The following is a 15,100-nucleotide window of genomic DNA, read 5'->3' as shown; positions in this document are numbered from 1 at the left end:
TCTGCCTAAAAATTTAAAAAAAAAATCTTTTAAAATAAATAAAAATAAAAACACCTGCCTTTCTTGCAGTAGTGTTTGGTCTTTTCCTAGGATGGGAAGGAGTACTTTCCACTTCTATACATGGAGACCCCTTTCTGCCTGATACTCCTCCCTGGTGGCTTGGACATGCCTATCCTCTCTCTTATACCCTCTCTCGTTCCCACTTAAAGGAGTCTGAACTGAAGACGATCTAAAATCTAGACTGTCGCTCAGAGATGAGTGGGGCTTGGGAGCGCCTTCTAGCTTCACCCCAGCCTACCCACCTCGGCTGGCTTTCTCCACGTGCGCAAGCTCATCTGGAAACTTGAGGACGTCAGGGTAGTCGGTCTCACATAACTCAGCCAAGAAGTGCAACAACGTCATCTTCTGATCTGCGGACTTGGTGTCCCGAAGCTTGGGGGAAGAGGAGAATTGTTAGCCCTGAAATGCGCGAGATCACCTCAGGTCAGCAGTCGTTTGCCATTTTGTGCTCATAGAGGCCAGTGACCTCCCTTCTGTGGTTCTGCTCTAACCCTCGGGCTCACCTTACAGAGGAAGCTGATGTTGAAGCCAAAAGCCCCTGCGTTCCTGGAACCAGCATTCATATAGTTGCCGACAAGCAAGGTAATCTCCAGAAGGTTAGAGAAGCTCTCGCTCTTTCGCAGCTCCTCACATGCGGCAGTCACAGCAACAATCTCCGGCTTGATGTTCTCCACTTGCTCACTGAACTGCAGCTTGAAGAGGATGGCATTGAGGCGAGGCCGCAGGCGGGGCACGGTGCCCATCTAAGGGGAAGACAAGCAGCTTCATTACAGCCAGTGAAGACAGAAAAGGAAGAAAAGCTCCAGGCTTGAGTCACCTCTGCGAGGATTTGAGTTCCAGAGCAGGGAGGAGAGAGACAGAAAGGCAAGTTCAAAACAGACAAGAGGCAAGGAGCAAGTGCCCCAGCTGGCCCCCGGGAGGAGGCAGCGAGGGGGTCGCAGAAGAGCCTATTGCCGCAGGCCTCACTCACCACCACGCCGAACTGCTCCGACTCTGCCAGGTCATCATATTCGTCCTTCAGTTCGGAGAGCATTTTTAGCTGCTCTGGCTCTGGCATCTGCTTAATGAGGTTCTGAAAGAGAGAAGGGACTCAGTTTGAGGGGAATGAGAGGACAGCTTGAGCCTCCTTGTCAGGCCCTCATCCCTGTGCCCAAGGACCCCTGAGAAGGAAACATGGATGGGGGGGTGGGGCGGATGAGCAGCTAGTGAGATGGCAGGACTCTGGAAAAATATACCAGAAACAACCTGAGCACTAGAGATGGATGCTTGCCCAGAGCTAGTAGCATCCTTAAAGTCAAAAATGCCACACGAGGACCCTCGCCCTCCAAGCAGAGAGATGGCGAGGCTAGTGCACTGCGATGCACAGGGCCAGCTCTGGCATAGCCACCCTGCTCCTTACCTGGATCATGGACTCGGTCAGGACAGCCTCATTCACCTCCAGGATGACATTCTTAATCTCTTGATAGGGCATGCGGAAGGAACCCAGAAAGATTGCTGCCGGAAAATGTAAAGACATGTTCTCAGTCTCTTCCTCTGTCCAGTGCATCTTACAAACCTCTGCTGGACAATCTTCCTGACAGTACTCTTTTAAAGTCACTCTCAGAAACACCCACCAGCTCTATCCACGCTGCTTCCTTAGTTAAAATCTAAGTTCCCGAGTCCTGTGTTTAAGCTTCCCACCTCCAGGCTTTCTCTCTCGTTAATCCCTACATGATGTCACATACCAGTAATGTTGTTTCAAGCACCGCATTCTACGAACACTGTGACTCCTTCTTTGCCTTTGTTCCCAGGAAGGCTTTGATCTTCTCTACTTCTATCTCTATTCTCTATCTCTATCAAAGATGTTTGCCCCACTCTGTTTTAGTTTAGTTTGAGGACTCCATCCTCAAAACAACCACTGCCTAGAAATGCTCTGATACTTAACTGCCATATCCCATTTCCTAAGAAACGCTTCCTATCCTTCTAGCTCTCTATCCTTCCAGCTCTCTCATCACTAATCTCTAAATAAGAGTACTCTCTCTTTCTCTCTGAAAAGGGCTAATTATTCCACTTTCTCTGGACGTATCAGTTCTACTCTGCCTTCTCTATTTAACCAAGACTCTACAGTCTATCACTTCACCCTCTACTATTATCACCATTTCTATGACCCCTATTTCTGTTCTCTTCTCCCCCCAGTCCCTGGTTAACCCAGCCATCTGACTTCTCTGCGCTTACATCTGGGCCGATGCACATGCTAGGAGGCACTGCAGATCGGAATCTGTGGATGTGAGATGGCACCGATGGCAGCTGGGGCCTCGGCGCTGCCTGGTAATCCTTCTAGTGCCCCATCCACGCTCTCCTGGCTGTCTCTGCAGCTCCACCAAAATGTCCCCATTCTCCCAACTGTCCCATCACTTTCACATTTGTTCTAACATCTTGCTTCTCTTAACTGGAAAAACAAAACAAAACAAAACCAAAACCTAGAAGCCACTGGTGAAATCACTTGCTCAGCTTTCTCTTATGCCACTTACAAACTGAGTACTAGGGGCCCTCAGATGGAACTGGACAAGAAAAGGTTTGGATGAGGACTCTTTTGGAAGCATCTAGAAGAAAACCCGTAAGCTTATTAGCAACAACACCCATGTACTCATCCTCTCCTCATGTTTCAACAGAGTAGGTGGCCCTCAGGACCTTTTCCTCTAGCACATATACATAACCAAGTCTTTTCTCCCTTAAAGAAACCCACCCTGACTTAATATTCCTCTCTAATGACCAACTTCCTTTTTTCCTTCACTTTATAATTTAAAAATATAATTCAATCGCCCCTCGCTTCCAAAGCTCTTATTTATTCTTCTGTCCCCACAAAGTCAACGAAAAGATGACAATCATTTATTGAATGTCCACTCCAAGTGAGAAACACAATCTACCTACATCATCTCATTTAACCCCATTCATAACAGCCCTCTAAGTCTGTATTCTTGGTCTCACTTGACAGAAAAGGAAACTAATACTTCAAAGAGTTAAGCTACCCATCCAAGGTTCCAGGGCTAGTAAGGGGTGGAGCTGAGATTTAAACACAAATCAATTTCAGAGCCTATGTTCCTAACTCCTGTGCTGTACTGAAATTATTCTTGCTTTGGCTACTGACTTTCCTAATGCCAGACCCAAAAGATACTAATTCTGCCCTGACTTTACTTGACTCCTGTCTTCCTCGGACTCGGTGGGCTACTCTCCCTTCTTAGGACCATTTCATATCGTTTTTCTTGCTGCTCCTTTCCAGCCCTTTTTTGAGGCCTCCCCTTTTGTTATTTGGCCTTTAAATATTAATGGCCTTCAGAACAAACTCATGGCGTCAATTATGACTCATACGATGTCTCCTAAATTCCTTTCTCCAGCCAGACCTTCCTTCTGCTTTCTACACTCAAGTGTCTAATGCACCCGTCCCTTTGGAGGCATCCCACAGGCACCGTGAAGTCTACCCTAAAATCAAGGTACCATTTCTGCTGACCGCCTGCCCCCTCCTATCACGTCCGCCACCTACCGCTTCTCCTACGAATGACAGAACTGCTCCCGCTGGAGCTCCCCATTTCTGTAAGTGGTTCCATCCTCCCAGGCACGTCCAACTTGCAGCCCGCGGGGCGCAGGCGGCCCAGGAGGGTTATGAATGCCACCCAACACAAAATCGTAAATTTACTTAAAATCTTCCTCTTGCTCATCAGTTTTCATTAGTGTTCTGTGTACTTAATGTGTGGCCCAAGACAACTCTTCTTCTTCCAGCGTGGCCCAGAGTCGCCAAAGGATTGGACAGCCCCGACTGGAAAACATCTCCTTTACCCCCTCAGTCAATCACTAAATTCTGTTAATTTTGTCTTCTTAACTCCCACCTTCCTCTTCATTTTCACTGCTTTAGGCCCAGGCCCTGCTCACCTCTGGGGGAGTTTAAAGCAATGACACAACTCCTCTCGCTGCTTATGGTCTCCCCTACCCTGGCACTGCAGCGTCAAAGTCACTGCTGAGGTGGCCCTCCCAAGGGTCACACAGGGCTGTACCATTCGCTTTCCTGACTAAAATCCCTTCAGAAACTCCCATAGCTTTCAGAATAAAATATATACTTCTTAGCCCAAGCCTCCTAGAACTTTTATGACCTAACCTCTGTTCCTTGAGAGCGTCTTCACCCTTCACGCCTCCAGCTGCACTTAAGAACCTGTAGTTTCTGAACTGCACAAATTATCTCATTCCTCTGTGCCTTCACACATTCTGATCCTTCTGCCCGAACAAGCCAGCCCTCACCTTCACTTAATTCACTGTTAATAGTTTTTAAAAAGTTTTAAAAAACGTACTGACTTGAGAGAAAGAGAAATATCGATTTGTTGTTCCACTTATTTATGCATCCATTGGTTGATTCTTCCATGTGCTCTGCCTGGGGATCAAACCTGCAACCTTGACATATTGGGGCGATGCTCTAACCAACTGAGTTACCCGGCCAGGGCTCACCGTTCATAGTTCTTTCAGCTCAGTTTAAGAGTATATCCTTTAGAGTGAGCTCTAGGATGAGCTTCCTCCAACATGGCCCCCCCCCGATTTCGACGCCCTGCTTTCCCAGCGCTCTCACAAGCACCCGAGTGCTTAACACTCTGTCACAGCACTTACCACACGGTGCTATTACTGCTCTTTATTCTATGCCTCCACCCAAAGTATGGTTCATGAGATACACAACTCGGTTCTGTACCCCCAGCACATAAGAGGCACTTAATAATTTTTGAGTCACAAAATTACATCTCCTAGACCCTCCCCTCCTAAACTGATCTCAATTCTCTCCCTGAATTCTGTTTTCCATATCGCCATCACTCAGTTGGAAACAGCACTGCACTACCCCGCCTGGCATCATTTTCTGAAATAACCATTATTCATGTTTTATGTTCCCAGAGATAAACCCTGAGAAGAGGAATTATTCCACGTTACTTCAGTCTCCATAAAAGGACTTACCCACAAATCCTATTTAGTAATTTGCTCAGAATGATGTAAGATTATATAGCCAAGAATAGTGTAAAGGCTTACTGTTCTTAGTGTATCACTGACTTTACTTAATAGGTATAATATGTGCTCATTGCTTGTGTGACCTTGGCCAAGACACAAGAGCTGAACTTCAGTTTTCTCACCTGGAAAAATGGGGTCAATTGCTACATCACAAGATTGTCAGTGGGTGTTACGGACTATATACCATTTCACTTCTGGAAAGTATGTGCCAAACAGAGCCTGCAACATGGCAGATCCTCAAATATTTGTGGAGAAAATATTTAAATCTATATTCTTAGAGAGGTAAACAGTTGAAAGGAACAAAAAATGAACATATATTCTGATTATCAACTAAGTACCACCTATATCAACTTTGTAGGAGTTTCTGGTCTGAAATTCTGCCACCAGTCAAAATTGTAAGCAACAAGTTCAGAACAGACCTTAATGGAGTTTTTGATCCTACTCTGAGAATTCCAGAGTTTACATTATTTATCCTAAACCACGAAGTTATTTTAGATTTAACTGAAGCCAAGCCAGCACCCGCATTTAAAAGGAAATATTTAAAAGAAAGTAAGAAAGAAGGAAATGTACAGTCCCTAGAACATTTGTGATAGATTGTCTTTGGATCCAGTAGAAACAGTTAAGGGCTCTGAAATACGAAAATCCATGGTTCAAAGCTCAGACCTATCTTTTACTAGCTATGTGACTAGGCAAATTCCTAAAAGTCTTAGCCCCTATTTCCTTGCCATAAAACTACATATTAATAATCTTGCAGTGCTAATAAAGGGATTACATGAGACCAAAAATTCACTATGCAATGTCTGGCATACAGCAGGAACTCAGCCAATGGAAGTTTCACATATCAAGGGACCCTGGATTCACCAAAATTAAGCTCTTAGAAGAAATCCTTCACATTTCAAGTAGTTCAGATCACAGAGTTACTTACAGAGATTCTGGGCTGTCTTTGAATCCAACACCTTTAACTCTTTTACTTTTTTCTTTTGTACAGATTTCTTTTCTTCTCCACCTTCCTGATCCTTCTTGGCTAGAAAGGAAAAGATAAGAAAAGTATGATTAAGAACAAGCCACACCTATGCCTATTTGAACTACTGTCCCATCCTGGAAAGGCCCCTCGCCTCCGCTCTATTATTAATGGTCTCCCTATTATATTCCCTCAAGGCAAACCTTCTCTTTAACTACCCACCTTTCTATTACTGACTTCCCCCCAACTATAAAAAAAATCTCATTTTCAACTTCCAGTCAAAATGGAGTCGTAGGCAGACACGCTTCACCTCCTTGTGCAAGAGAAGTACAACTAAACCTCAAAACAGGTGACACCCTGAACTGTCAGAAAATTGAACTGTATGGAACTCTGACAACCAAAGATTTAAAGAAGCCACATTATCCAGACAGGTAGGAGGGGTGGAGACCCGGAGACAGGAGGAAAGGCAAGGAGACTCAGTGTGGCAGAGAGAGGTAGTGGAGCAGAACCCGTTGGTCCCACATTCATGTGTGGTGGATAAATATAGGGACACAAACCTTTGGAGCAAGAGATCCCAGCCCCAGGCCAGACCATACAGCTCAGGGTTCCAGCTGCACCAGGAAGATAAATCCCCATAACTTCTGGTTGTAAAAACCAGTGGGGGTTGGGGTGGCAAAAGAAACTGCCAGATTTTCAGGAGACGCCACTTAAAGGGCCCACATGGTCTTAGAACATATGCAAACCCACTCACACTGGGATTTGGCACCAGGGCAACAGCTGGAAGGGTGCCAGTCACATACGGGGAGTGGGTGAAGTGACTAGAAATGGGGCGGGTGCCGGGCAAACCTCCTGAAGCCAGACAGCATCGCAGTCCCTGCTCCAAGCCCTCCCCCCACCACAGAGCCACAAAGCAGTGAAATGCCCTGCCCTGCCCTGGCAATTCCCTAAGGCTCCACCACACACAATTTACAGGTGCTTTTTCTACAATAGGTCACGCTACTAAGATAGGGAGTCAATACAGCTCTACCTAATACACAGAAACAAACACAGGGAGGCTGCCAAATTGAGGAGACAAAGAAATATGGCTCAGATGAAAGAACAGACCAAAACCCCAGAAATATAAGTAAACAGAGACACTCATCATATCAGATACAGAGTTCAAAACACTGGTGGTGATCAGGATGCTCAAAGAACTCATTGAAGACGGCAACAACATAAAGGAAGAAATGAATGTTACACTAAGTGAAATAAACAAAAATCTACAGGGAACCAACAGTGAAAGGGAGGAAGCCAAGATTCAAATCAATATACGAAATAAGCATTCAACCAGAACAGCAAGAGGAAAAAAAGAATTCAAAAGAATGAGGATAGCATAAGAAGACTCTGGGACATTTCCAAATGTACCAACATCGGAATCATAGGGGTGCCAGAGGGAGAAGAAAAAGAGCAAGAAATTGAAAACTTATTTGAAAAAATAATGAAAGAAAACTTCCCTAATTTGGTGCAGGAAATAGACATACAAGTCCAAGAAGCACAGAGTGTCCCAAATAAGCTGGACCCAAAGAGGACCACACCAAGACACATCATAATTAAAATGTCAAAGGTTAAAGATAAAGAGAGAATCTTAAAAGCAGCAAGAGAAAAGCAGAGTTACCTGCAAAGGAGTTCCCATATAAGACTATCAGCTCATTTCTCAGAAGAAACTTTGCAGGCAAGAAGGGACTGGCAAGAAGTATTCAAAATGATGAAAAGCAAGGACCTACAACCTAGATTACTCTATCCAGCAAAGGCATCATTTAGAATGGAAGGGAGGATAAAGTGCTTCCTAGACAAGGTAAAGCTAAGAGAGTTCATTCACCATCAAGCCACTATTACATGGAATGTTAAAGGGGCTTATTTAAGAAAAAGAAGATTGAAAATATGAACATTAAAATGGCAACAAATTCATAACTATCAAAAACTGAATCTAAAAAACCAAAGCAAAAACCAGAACAGGAACAGAATCATAAATATGGAGACCACATGGAAGGTTATTGGCTGGGAGGGGCAAGGGGGAGAATGGGGGAAAAGGTACAGGGATTAAGGAGCATAATTGATATGTACAAAATAAATAGATGTTAAGAATGGTATATGAAATGGAGAAGCCAAAGAACTTATATGCATGACTCATGGACATGAACTAAGGGGTGAGGGGACTGCTGCAGGGAACAGGGGGTGCAGAGCAGAAGGGGACAAAGGGGGAAAAACTGGGACAACTGTAATAGCATAATCAATAAACTATATTAAAAAATAAAGTTAAACTAGGTTGGAAAAAAATCTCATTTTCGCTTCTTTAATAGTTTACAATGCTCTCCCACCTACATCTTATCCACTTGCAGAGGGCAGCAAACTTTCTATAAAGGATCAGCTGGTAAATATTTTAGGCTTTGTAGACCATACGGTCTGTCTCAGCTCTGCCACTATAGCATGGGAGCACTCACGGACCATATATTCACAACATGGCTGTGTTCAAATAAAACTTTGTTAAAACAGGTGGTCAGCCTGCGGGGCTATAGTTTGCCACCTCCTGTACTAGGGTCTTCCACTGTGTTACCCTTTTGTGCCTACTAAAAATCCTATTTATCTTTCAAGCTCCATCTTGAACATGAGTTCCCTAAAATATTTTTCTGGATTTTCCCAAGTGCCTATGATCTTTCTCTCTCTGATTGCCAAGGAAATCTCTGATTTCCTATTGATTTTGCTACTTCTTTATAGCAAGTCCTCTCACTGACTTTGTTATAAATATATACAGTCTCTCTTCAACTGGATAAGGACTTTGTTATTTCTCTTTGCATAGCTCGTGGCATAAAAATATATTTCTCATTGATCTTACTGTTTAACTATCATGGTGCATACACACACAGAAGGTACAATACATACTTTCTACACTCTTTTCAGACTATCCCAAAACCAATATATTCTTTCTTTTCTGTGAAGACTTCTCTGATAAATGTACTTTCTCCTTTGTTAAACTAATTTTTATGGTATTTGCTATCTATACCTCATTTGACGATTATTTAATGTTAATTATTCAATGTTTTGTGACAGTTTGTATGTATCATCTTGATCTTTTAAAACCTGTGTTACTTTAATATTATGGATACTTTCCCATTCTACCTAGGCTTTGACCTTCAAGAGCATGACCAAAATAATATTTTCATTATCATTCCCTCAGCAGCTAATATGACAGTAACATCCACTAAAAAATGATTTATACTGGCTAATGAGGAAGGCTGAGCAGAAGATAGAAAGGGAAATAGGAGCTGTTCAGACGACATTAAATTGTAAAGCATTCTGTCCTATAATGTAACTTGGTATCATCAACTTTTTAGAAAGCCATATGAGAATATCTCTGCAAGGAGTGTAACTGACAAAAGCTGAAGGCAAAAAGCATGCTTAAAGGGAAAATGTCTAAAACTCCCTTTGAGATGAGGAGCAAGAAAAGAATATTCATTATCACCACTTCATTGAACAACATTGGCTGGAGGTCTGAACCACTGCAATAAGGCAAGAAAAAGAAATGAAAATTCTAAGACATAGAAAGAAAGAACACTCTCATTTAAGATGATGATAATCAATATAAAAAATCGAAAAGAATCTATGGATAAATTACAAGCAAACACAAAAAATGAAATACAAAAAAATAAAGCACCAAAGTAAACATTTGAATAAATACTACTTAGAAAAAAAGAGAAATACAAAATATCATATACATATGAAGTATCTAGAAATAAATTTAATAAAAGTTGTGCAAGACCCCTCCCTATGGAGGAATACAGCTTTATCAAAAAACATTAAAAATGTAAGTGAATACAGATTTATAGATTAATAGGTTAAAAGGCTTAACAATGTTAAGATGTCAGTTCTTTCCAGATTGATTTATATAGTCAGTAGAATAAAAATCCCAACAGGTTTCTTTTTTAAGTTGACAAGCTGATACTAAACTTTATACGAAAATACAAAGGATCAAGAAGAGCTAGGATACATGAGAAAGCAGCAAAAAATAGGAGATAATATATATTATAAAATCATGATAATCAAGATCGTGTGGTACTTGCATCAGAATAGACAAGATTACCAAAAGAAGAGAGTAAAATCCAGAAAACCGTCCTATACATAGAGGTCTTGATATAACAGTGTCAAAAGACTAAAAGAACACACTTCCCAATAAATGGAACTGGAACTAAGTGTCCATATAAAAAAAAAGAAAAGAAATTGTATCCATATACAAATAAATCAATTACAGGTCAATCAAAAACCTAACTTTGAAAGGCAAAAACTACAGAATTAATTATCTTGGTGACTAAAAGATTTCTTAAATAAGACACAATACATATTAACCGTAAAGAACAAGACTGCTAAATCTAAGCACTTTTTAATAAACAACTTCTGTTCATCAAGACACTTTTTAAAAAAAGTGAAAAGGCACAGAATCAGAGAAAATGTTTGTGATACACTTAAGTGACAACTGCTATCTAGAATGTATAAAGAATTCCTTTTGTTTGGAACATCACCACTTTGCAACCCTAATGATCTAATAGATCTATGCGCTGAAAATCAATAGCTGCTAATATCACAGAAGGGACCCAGACATTATGTACTTCTGTAGAGGAACCTAATACTTTATTATGATGAAGTCTTGGCAAAAAGACAAATGGGGCCTGATTCTGATTGAACCTCTAGATCCAATTATCAATTTACAGTAAATACAGAAGACAGAAACTATGCCGTTTTTTTAAGGATTTTAAAATTGTAAGGAATACAATTACAAAATCCATGTTATGGGAAACTCCACGGGACAAATGATAGTTTTTACAACAAATGAATTTCAAGGAAGAGAGAAAAAGGAAGAACCTATAGATTAAGAGAGACAACATAGTTTCAAACACTGGCAAAACTATAGTGTTCAGGGATATAAACTTGGGTGGTAAAACAAAAAAATAAAAGTGATTGCCATAGCAGTTGGGACAGTGATTTCTCTTACGGGGAAGGGGGGAAAGGGGGTTCCTAGGGGCCTTCTGGAGAGTTTCTGTCTCCTGAGATGTGGCGTTTACAGAGATGTTCACCTTATGATTATTCAGTATGTTGTATATCTGTTTTATATAGCTTTCTGAATTTTTGTTATATTTAACAATAAAAAGTTTAAACATTAAAAGAAGACTTAAAAAATTAGATAATGATAATTTGGAGGAGTGGAAAGGGGAAGGGTAGTAATATAAGTATCAACATCTTCACTTTCCTAGCAGGGAAGCAACAAATAAAATCTTCAATTTATAAATCAAGAAAAACAAGCAAGAGCTGATTATTTTTTAAAGTATTACTACACAACAGAGAATGACTGTCATTCAGACTGATAAAAACTTAAAAAAAAAAAAGAGAAGGGTTTAGTATTTTAGGTAAGAGATGAAAGCATGGCCTAAAGTTATGCAGAGTTGAAGATAGAAATAGATGGATTTGAGAATTATCTAATAAAAAGAATCAAACAAGCTGGTGTAAACAAATATTGAACTCTAATTTAGTAGATCTATTTCACAGTAGGATGACTTAGCAACTTGGAAGGTACTAATGTACTGTATGAGAAAGCAAACAAGCCAATGCATGGTGGATAACAGGAGTCAGGTGAAAGGAAACTATGGTGCTGGAAGTCAGGACTGTGGTTGCTCTGGGTCGGCAGTGGCAGGCGTAAGTCATCAGTTAGAACTGGAAGTGGGTACAAGGAGTTTCTAGTTCTTAATAATGTTCTGTTTTTTGATCTGGGTGTTGGTCACATGGATATAAATTTCATTTTTAATTTTGTGAAAATTCACTGATTCATACACATATGATTTGTACACTTCAACTTGAAATAAAAAATACACACTTCTGATTATAAACGTTATGCATACAGTATAAATAAAGACTATAAGTGAACATGGACAAATTAAAATAATTTGGCTTGTTAATGTGGTGAGGTAGTGTAATAATTATGTGCACATTTTTTTAAGCTGTTACCCACCAGGGAACTGAGGAAGGGAACAGGCATGGGTCTGGATATACCACCTACGACAGTTTCAGATCGTCAGACAGCTGGCTACGATGCAACAGAAAGTCCAATGCAGAACCCACAGGATACCGCCATTAGCGGCTGTCCCAGCCTTGTTATAGGAAGGGTGCATTAATTCAACATACAATTATTATAGCATTTAACATATAACCTTATTGATGCTTGGGTTCCAGCCCCCCATTTTTGCCAGAGCAAGGATGCAGAAATGGGTATAGACAGCACCTTAGCACAGAGGGAAGAAGGAGAATCTTACTTGAAAATAACTGTGACTCTCTGCCGACATTTGCAGAAAAGAAGCCCTTATCACTCAGCTGACTCTTTGGTAAAAAAAAGCAAGTCATTGCCAGGGTCCATGTTACTAGCTGCTGCAACTCTGACCTCTTCAGCAGATTCTAAGCACTTTTGCTAATGAGAAACACAGCTTCCAAGCTGGCGCACAGCCAACCTGGCCTCCAAGGGCCAGACTTTGAGCGCTCTGCCAGCCTTGCCAAGACGTCAGACCCTGCAATTTCCCTTCTGTAACCTGTGCCCTCCCCAGGAGCAAGGGTGCAGACTGCCTGCTGTGGCTGCTGAAGGTCAGAGTCACTGACCCATGATGGAAGGGGGAGAATGAGCATCAAGCAAGAGCTTTCGTTTCATCCATCATCTGCACTTAAGTCAGTCTCAGGGTTAATCTCCAAAAGGTCGTGGGTTAAGAGTTGGATGTTAAAATGCTCAAGTTATGAAAGAATTTTCAAATGTGTCCACCCCCAACATTATATATTTTCTTTCTGTAAAACAGTGCTATGAAGTGCTGCTAACTCATTAGGTCTGATCAGGGAGAGAGGCTGCCAGTGAAGCAAAAAGAAAGTGGTGGAAGGATCAGGCGGAGGATCTGGAGTCACCCTAGGGATGTGGCCATGACCCAGCGGGCAAATCCAGTGTCCCGGAAAACTTAAAAGCTCTCCTTCATTTTAATTACTTATTTTAACAGATCAGTTATTTAATCAGGTTCTTCATAAGGAATTTAGAACATCAGTTTGTGAAACCAGAGCCCAGTTTGTGAGAGCAAACACAGAGCAGAGATGGCTCTGGAGCTGAGGAACAGCTTTGACTTTGGGCAGAATTTGCAAGTCTACGGCTTTCCGATCAACCTCGCGCTGCTCTCCAATCTCATATTCTCTTCTCTGTCAAAGACCTCACCCTCCTGGTGCCTGGGCCTGCCCAGTGTCTCCTTCTTGAAGCAAGCATCAGTGAGATGTTTGGGGATTTTCACACCACTGACATCAACTTTGGTGGCAGTGGTGATGACAAATTTCTAGTCTGTTCTATGCAGAGGCAATTGATTAAAGGACAGAGGTCCAGTCACAAGTAGCAAGCCACTGCTCAGCTGCTTCCAGAAAACCACCCTCTTGCCACTGTGGCGTCCAGTGAGGATGATCAGAATGGTCCCAGGAACGATGCTGGCCCTGTTTTCTCACGTGCTCAACAGCTTTCAAGGCACATCTTCAGTAGGATGTTATCTAGGCATTTTGCCAAGTTTAACCATTTGGGTGCCACTCCTCTTGCCACCGCCACTAGTTTTGTGACAGTAGCAAGAACTTCCCCCTTCTTTTTATTTTCAAACCTGAATTTAGCTGTTGAATACTTCTTCTGTACAAACACCTGCCAATTCCTCTAACTAGGACAGGCTTTTAGCTGCCACGGGGCTTCCCCTTCTTAGGCGACTTGGCCCAAGAAGGGAGGTTACCCTTATTCGTGCCACCGGCATCGGCCTTCTTGGCTTCGTGTTTCTTCTCCCTAGTACCCAGCTTCTCAGTTTTTTCACCTGCCATCTTGAAAGATGGGGAAGAGCTTAAAAGCTCTCCTTTAATTCCTAGGAAAGAACATGGTCCACTTCAGCCATGTTCTCTCTTGAGAGCGGTCTGCAAACTTTTCTAAAGACTTTGGGTTACAGGCTATGTCAGGAGGAACAAGCCACTGTCTCAGCAAGACACTCCAGCCTTTTCTCCTTCTGGAGGTTGCAGAGCATCGTCCCTTCACTTCCTCTGCTGTCACCTCTGGGGAAAATCCTAAAGACGGGAGTGCCCCTCTATGAAGAAGAGAAGTCTGGCTCTGTGGCTTCTGTGTTCTAACCTGCGAGATCCTCCCTATTTCCATAAGAAACTAAGTCTATAAATAAATGACAAGGTAAAAAAATGAGAAGGGCAGCAAAAGCTGGAGAGGGAAATATAGACACACCAACCAAATGCAACAGCTCTGATTCAGATAACAAGCTATTATAAAAACTACTACAAGATAATTTGAGAAGTTTAAACACTTTAATATCTAATGATATTTTCTTTTTAAAAAAGTCCTACTTTTTGATACACGTTCTGAACCACTTAAGAATTAAATAATATATTCTCTTCAGAGAAATATAAATATGTATGCATGTATGTATCAATGTATTGCATGTGTGTGTATGTTTTTTTACATTTCAAAGTTGAAGGCTTTTTTTTTTTTAAAGTTAGATTGTTTCCCTGGAGTCATCAAGGTATCTTAACTCTTCTCGGACAACTGAGTGAAAAGGCCTTTTCTTCTTAGCTGATCCTACAATTGAAAATATGGCCCTAAACATCTCCGTAATAAAAACCACCTAAATCCAGGCTTAGATCCGCAGTAGACAGAGATGGGATGCTCTGCCTGCTGCCTCAGAAACTAGTCCCCTGTCACTGTTAGTGGGGGCCTAGTAGCCAGTCACCACTTCGTTCTTTGCTCCGCTGGCAGGGACTTGCTGCATCTCTTGCGCAGGATGCAGGCAGCCCGGGGAAGTCCTGGGGAGCCAGTGCTGAGGAAAGGAGTCTGTGGCCAGGCCTCCCTCCCGCACTCAGGCTCCTCCCTTGCCGCACTCTTTTTTTCCTGCGTCACAGACACAAAATGGAGTTAGCCAGAAACAAAACAATCTGTCTAAAATGGCTGAATGCAGTAGGGAGTGCCAGGCAATAAAAGCGAAGGGAAAG

At 42.0% G+C, this 15,100-nt stretch overlaps 1 protein-coding gene and 1 pseudogene across 1 annotated transcript in view; both read right to left on the bottom strand.

Annotated features, from left to right (window-relative positions):
• Positions 1-15,100, bottom strand: part of DIAPH1 (diaphanous related formin 1) — a 77,766-nt gene that overhangs the window by 10,580 nt on the left and 52,086 nt on the right. The window contains exons 19-23 of the mRNA XM_054568281.1: positions 6,002-6,100; positions 1,460-1,554; positions 1,031-1,132; positions 564-803; positions 303-432 (exon numbers count right to left, since the gene is read on the bottom strand). Of these exons, the coding sequence (XP_054424256.1) occupies positions 303-432; positions 564-803; positions 1,031-1,132; positions 1,460-1,554; positions 6,002-6,100 (666 nt within the window). The remainder of the gene's footprint in view (positions 1-302; positions 433-563; positions 804-1,030; positions 1,133-1,459; positions 1,555-6,001; positions 6,101-15,100) is intronic.
• LOC129066594 (60S ribosomal protein L6-like) lies at positions 13,074-13,971 on the bottom strand (annotated as a pseudogene).

Source organism: Pteronotus mesoamericanus, unplaced genomic scaffold, assembly GCF_021234165.1.
Source record: "Pteronotus mesoamericanus isolate MK-2021 breed Mesoamerican mustached bat unplaced genomic scaffold, CSHL_Meso_final contig_2, whole genome shotgun sequence".
Classification (NCBI taxonomy): domain Eukaryota; kingdom Metazoa; phylum Chordata; class Mammalia; order Chiroptera; family Mormoopidae; genus Pteronotus; species Pteronotus mesoamericanus.
This window is presented reverse-complemented; position numbering and strand designations above follow the sequence as displayed.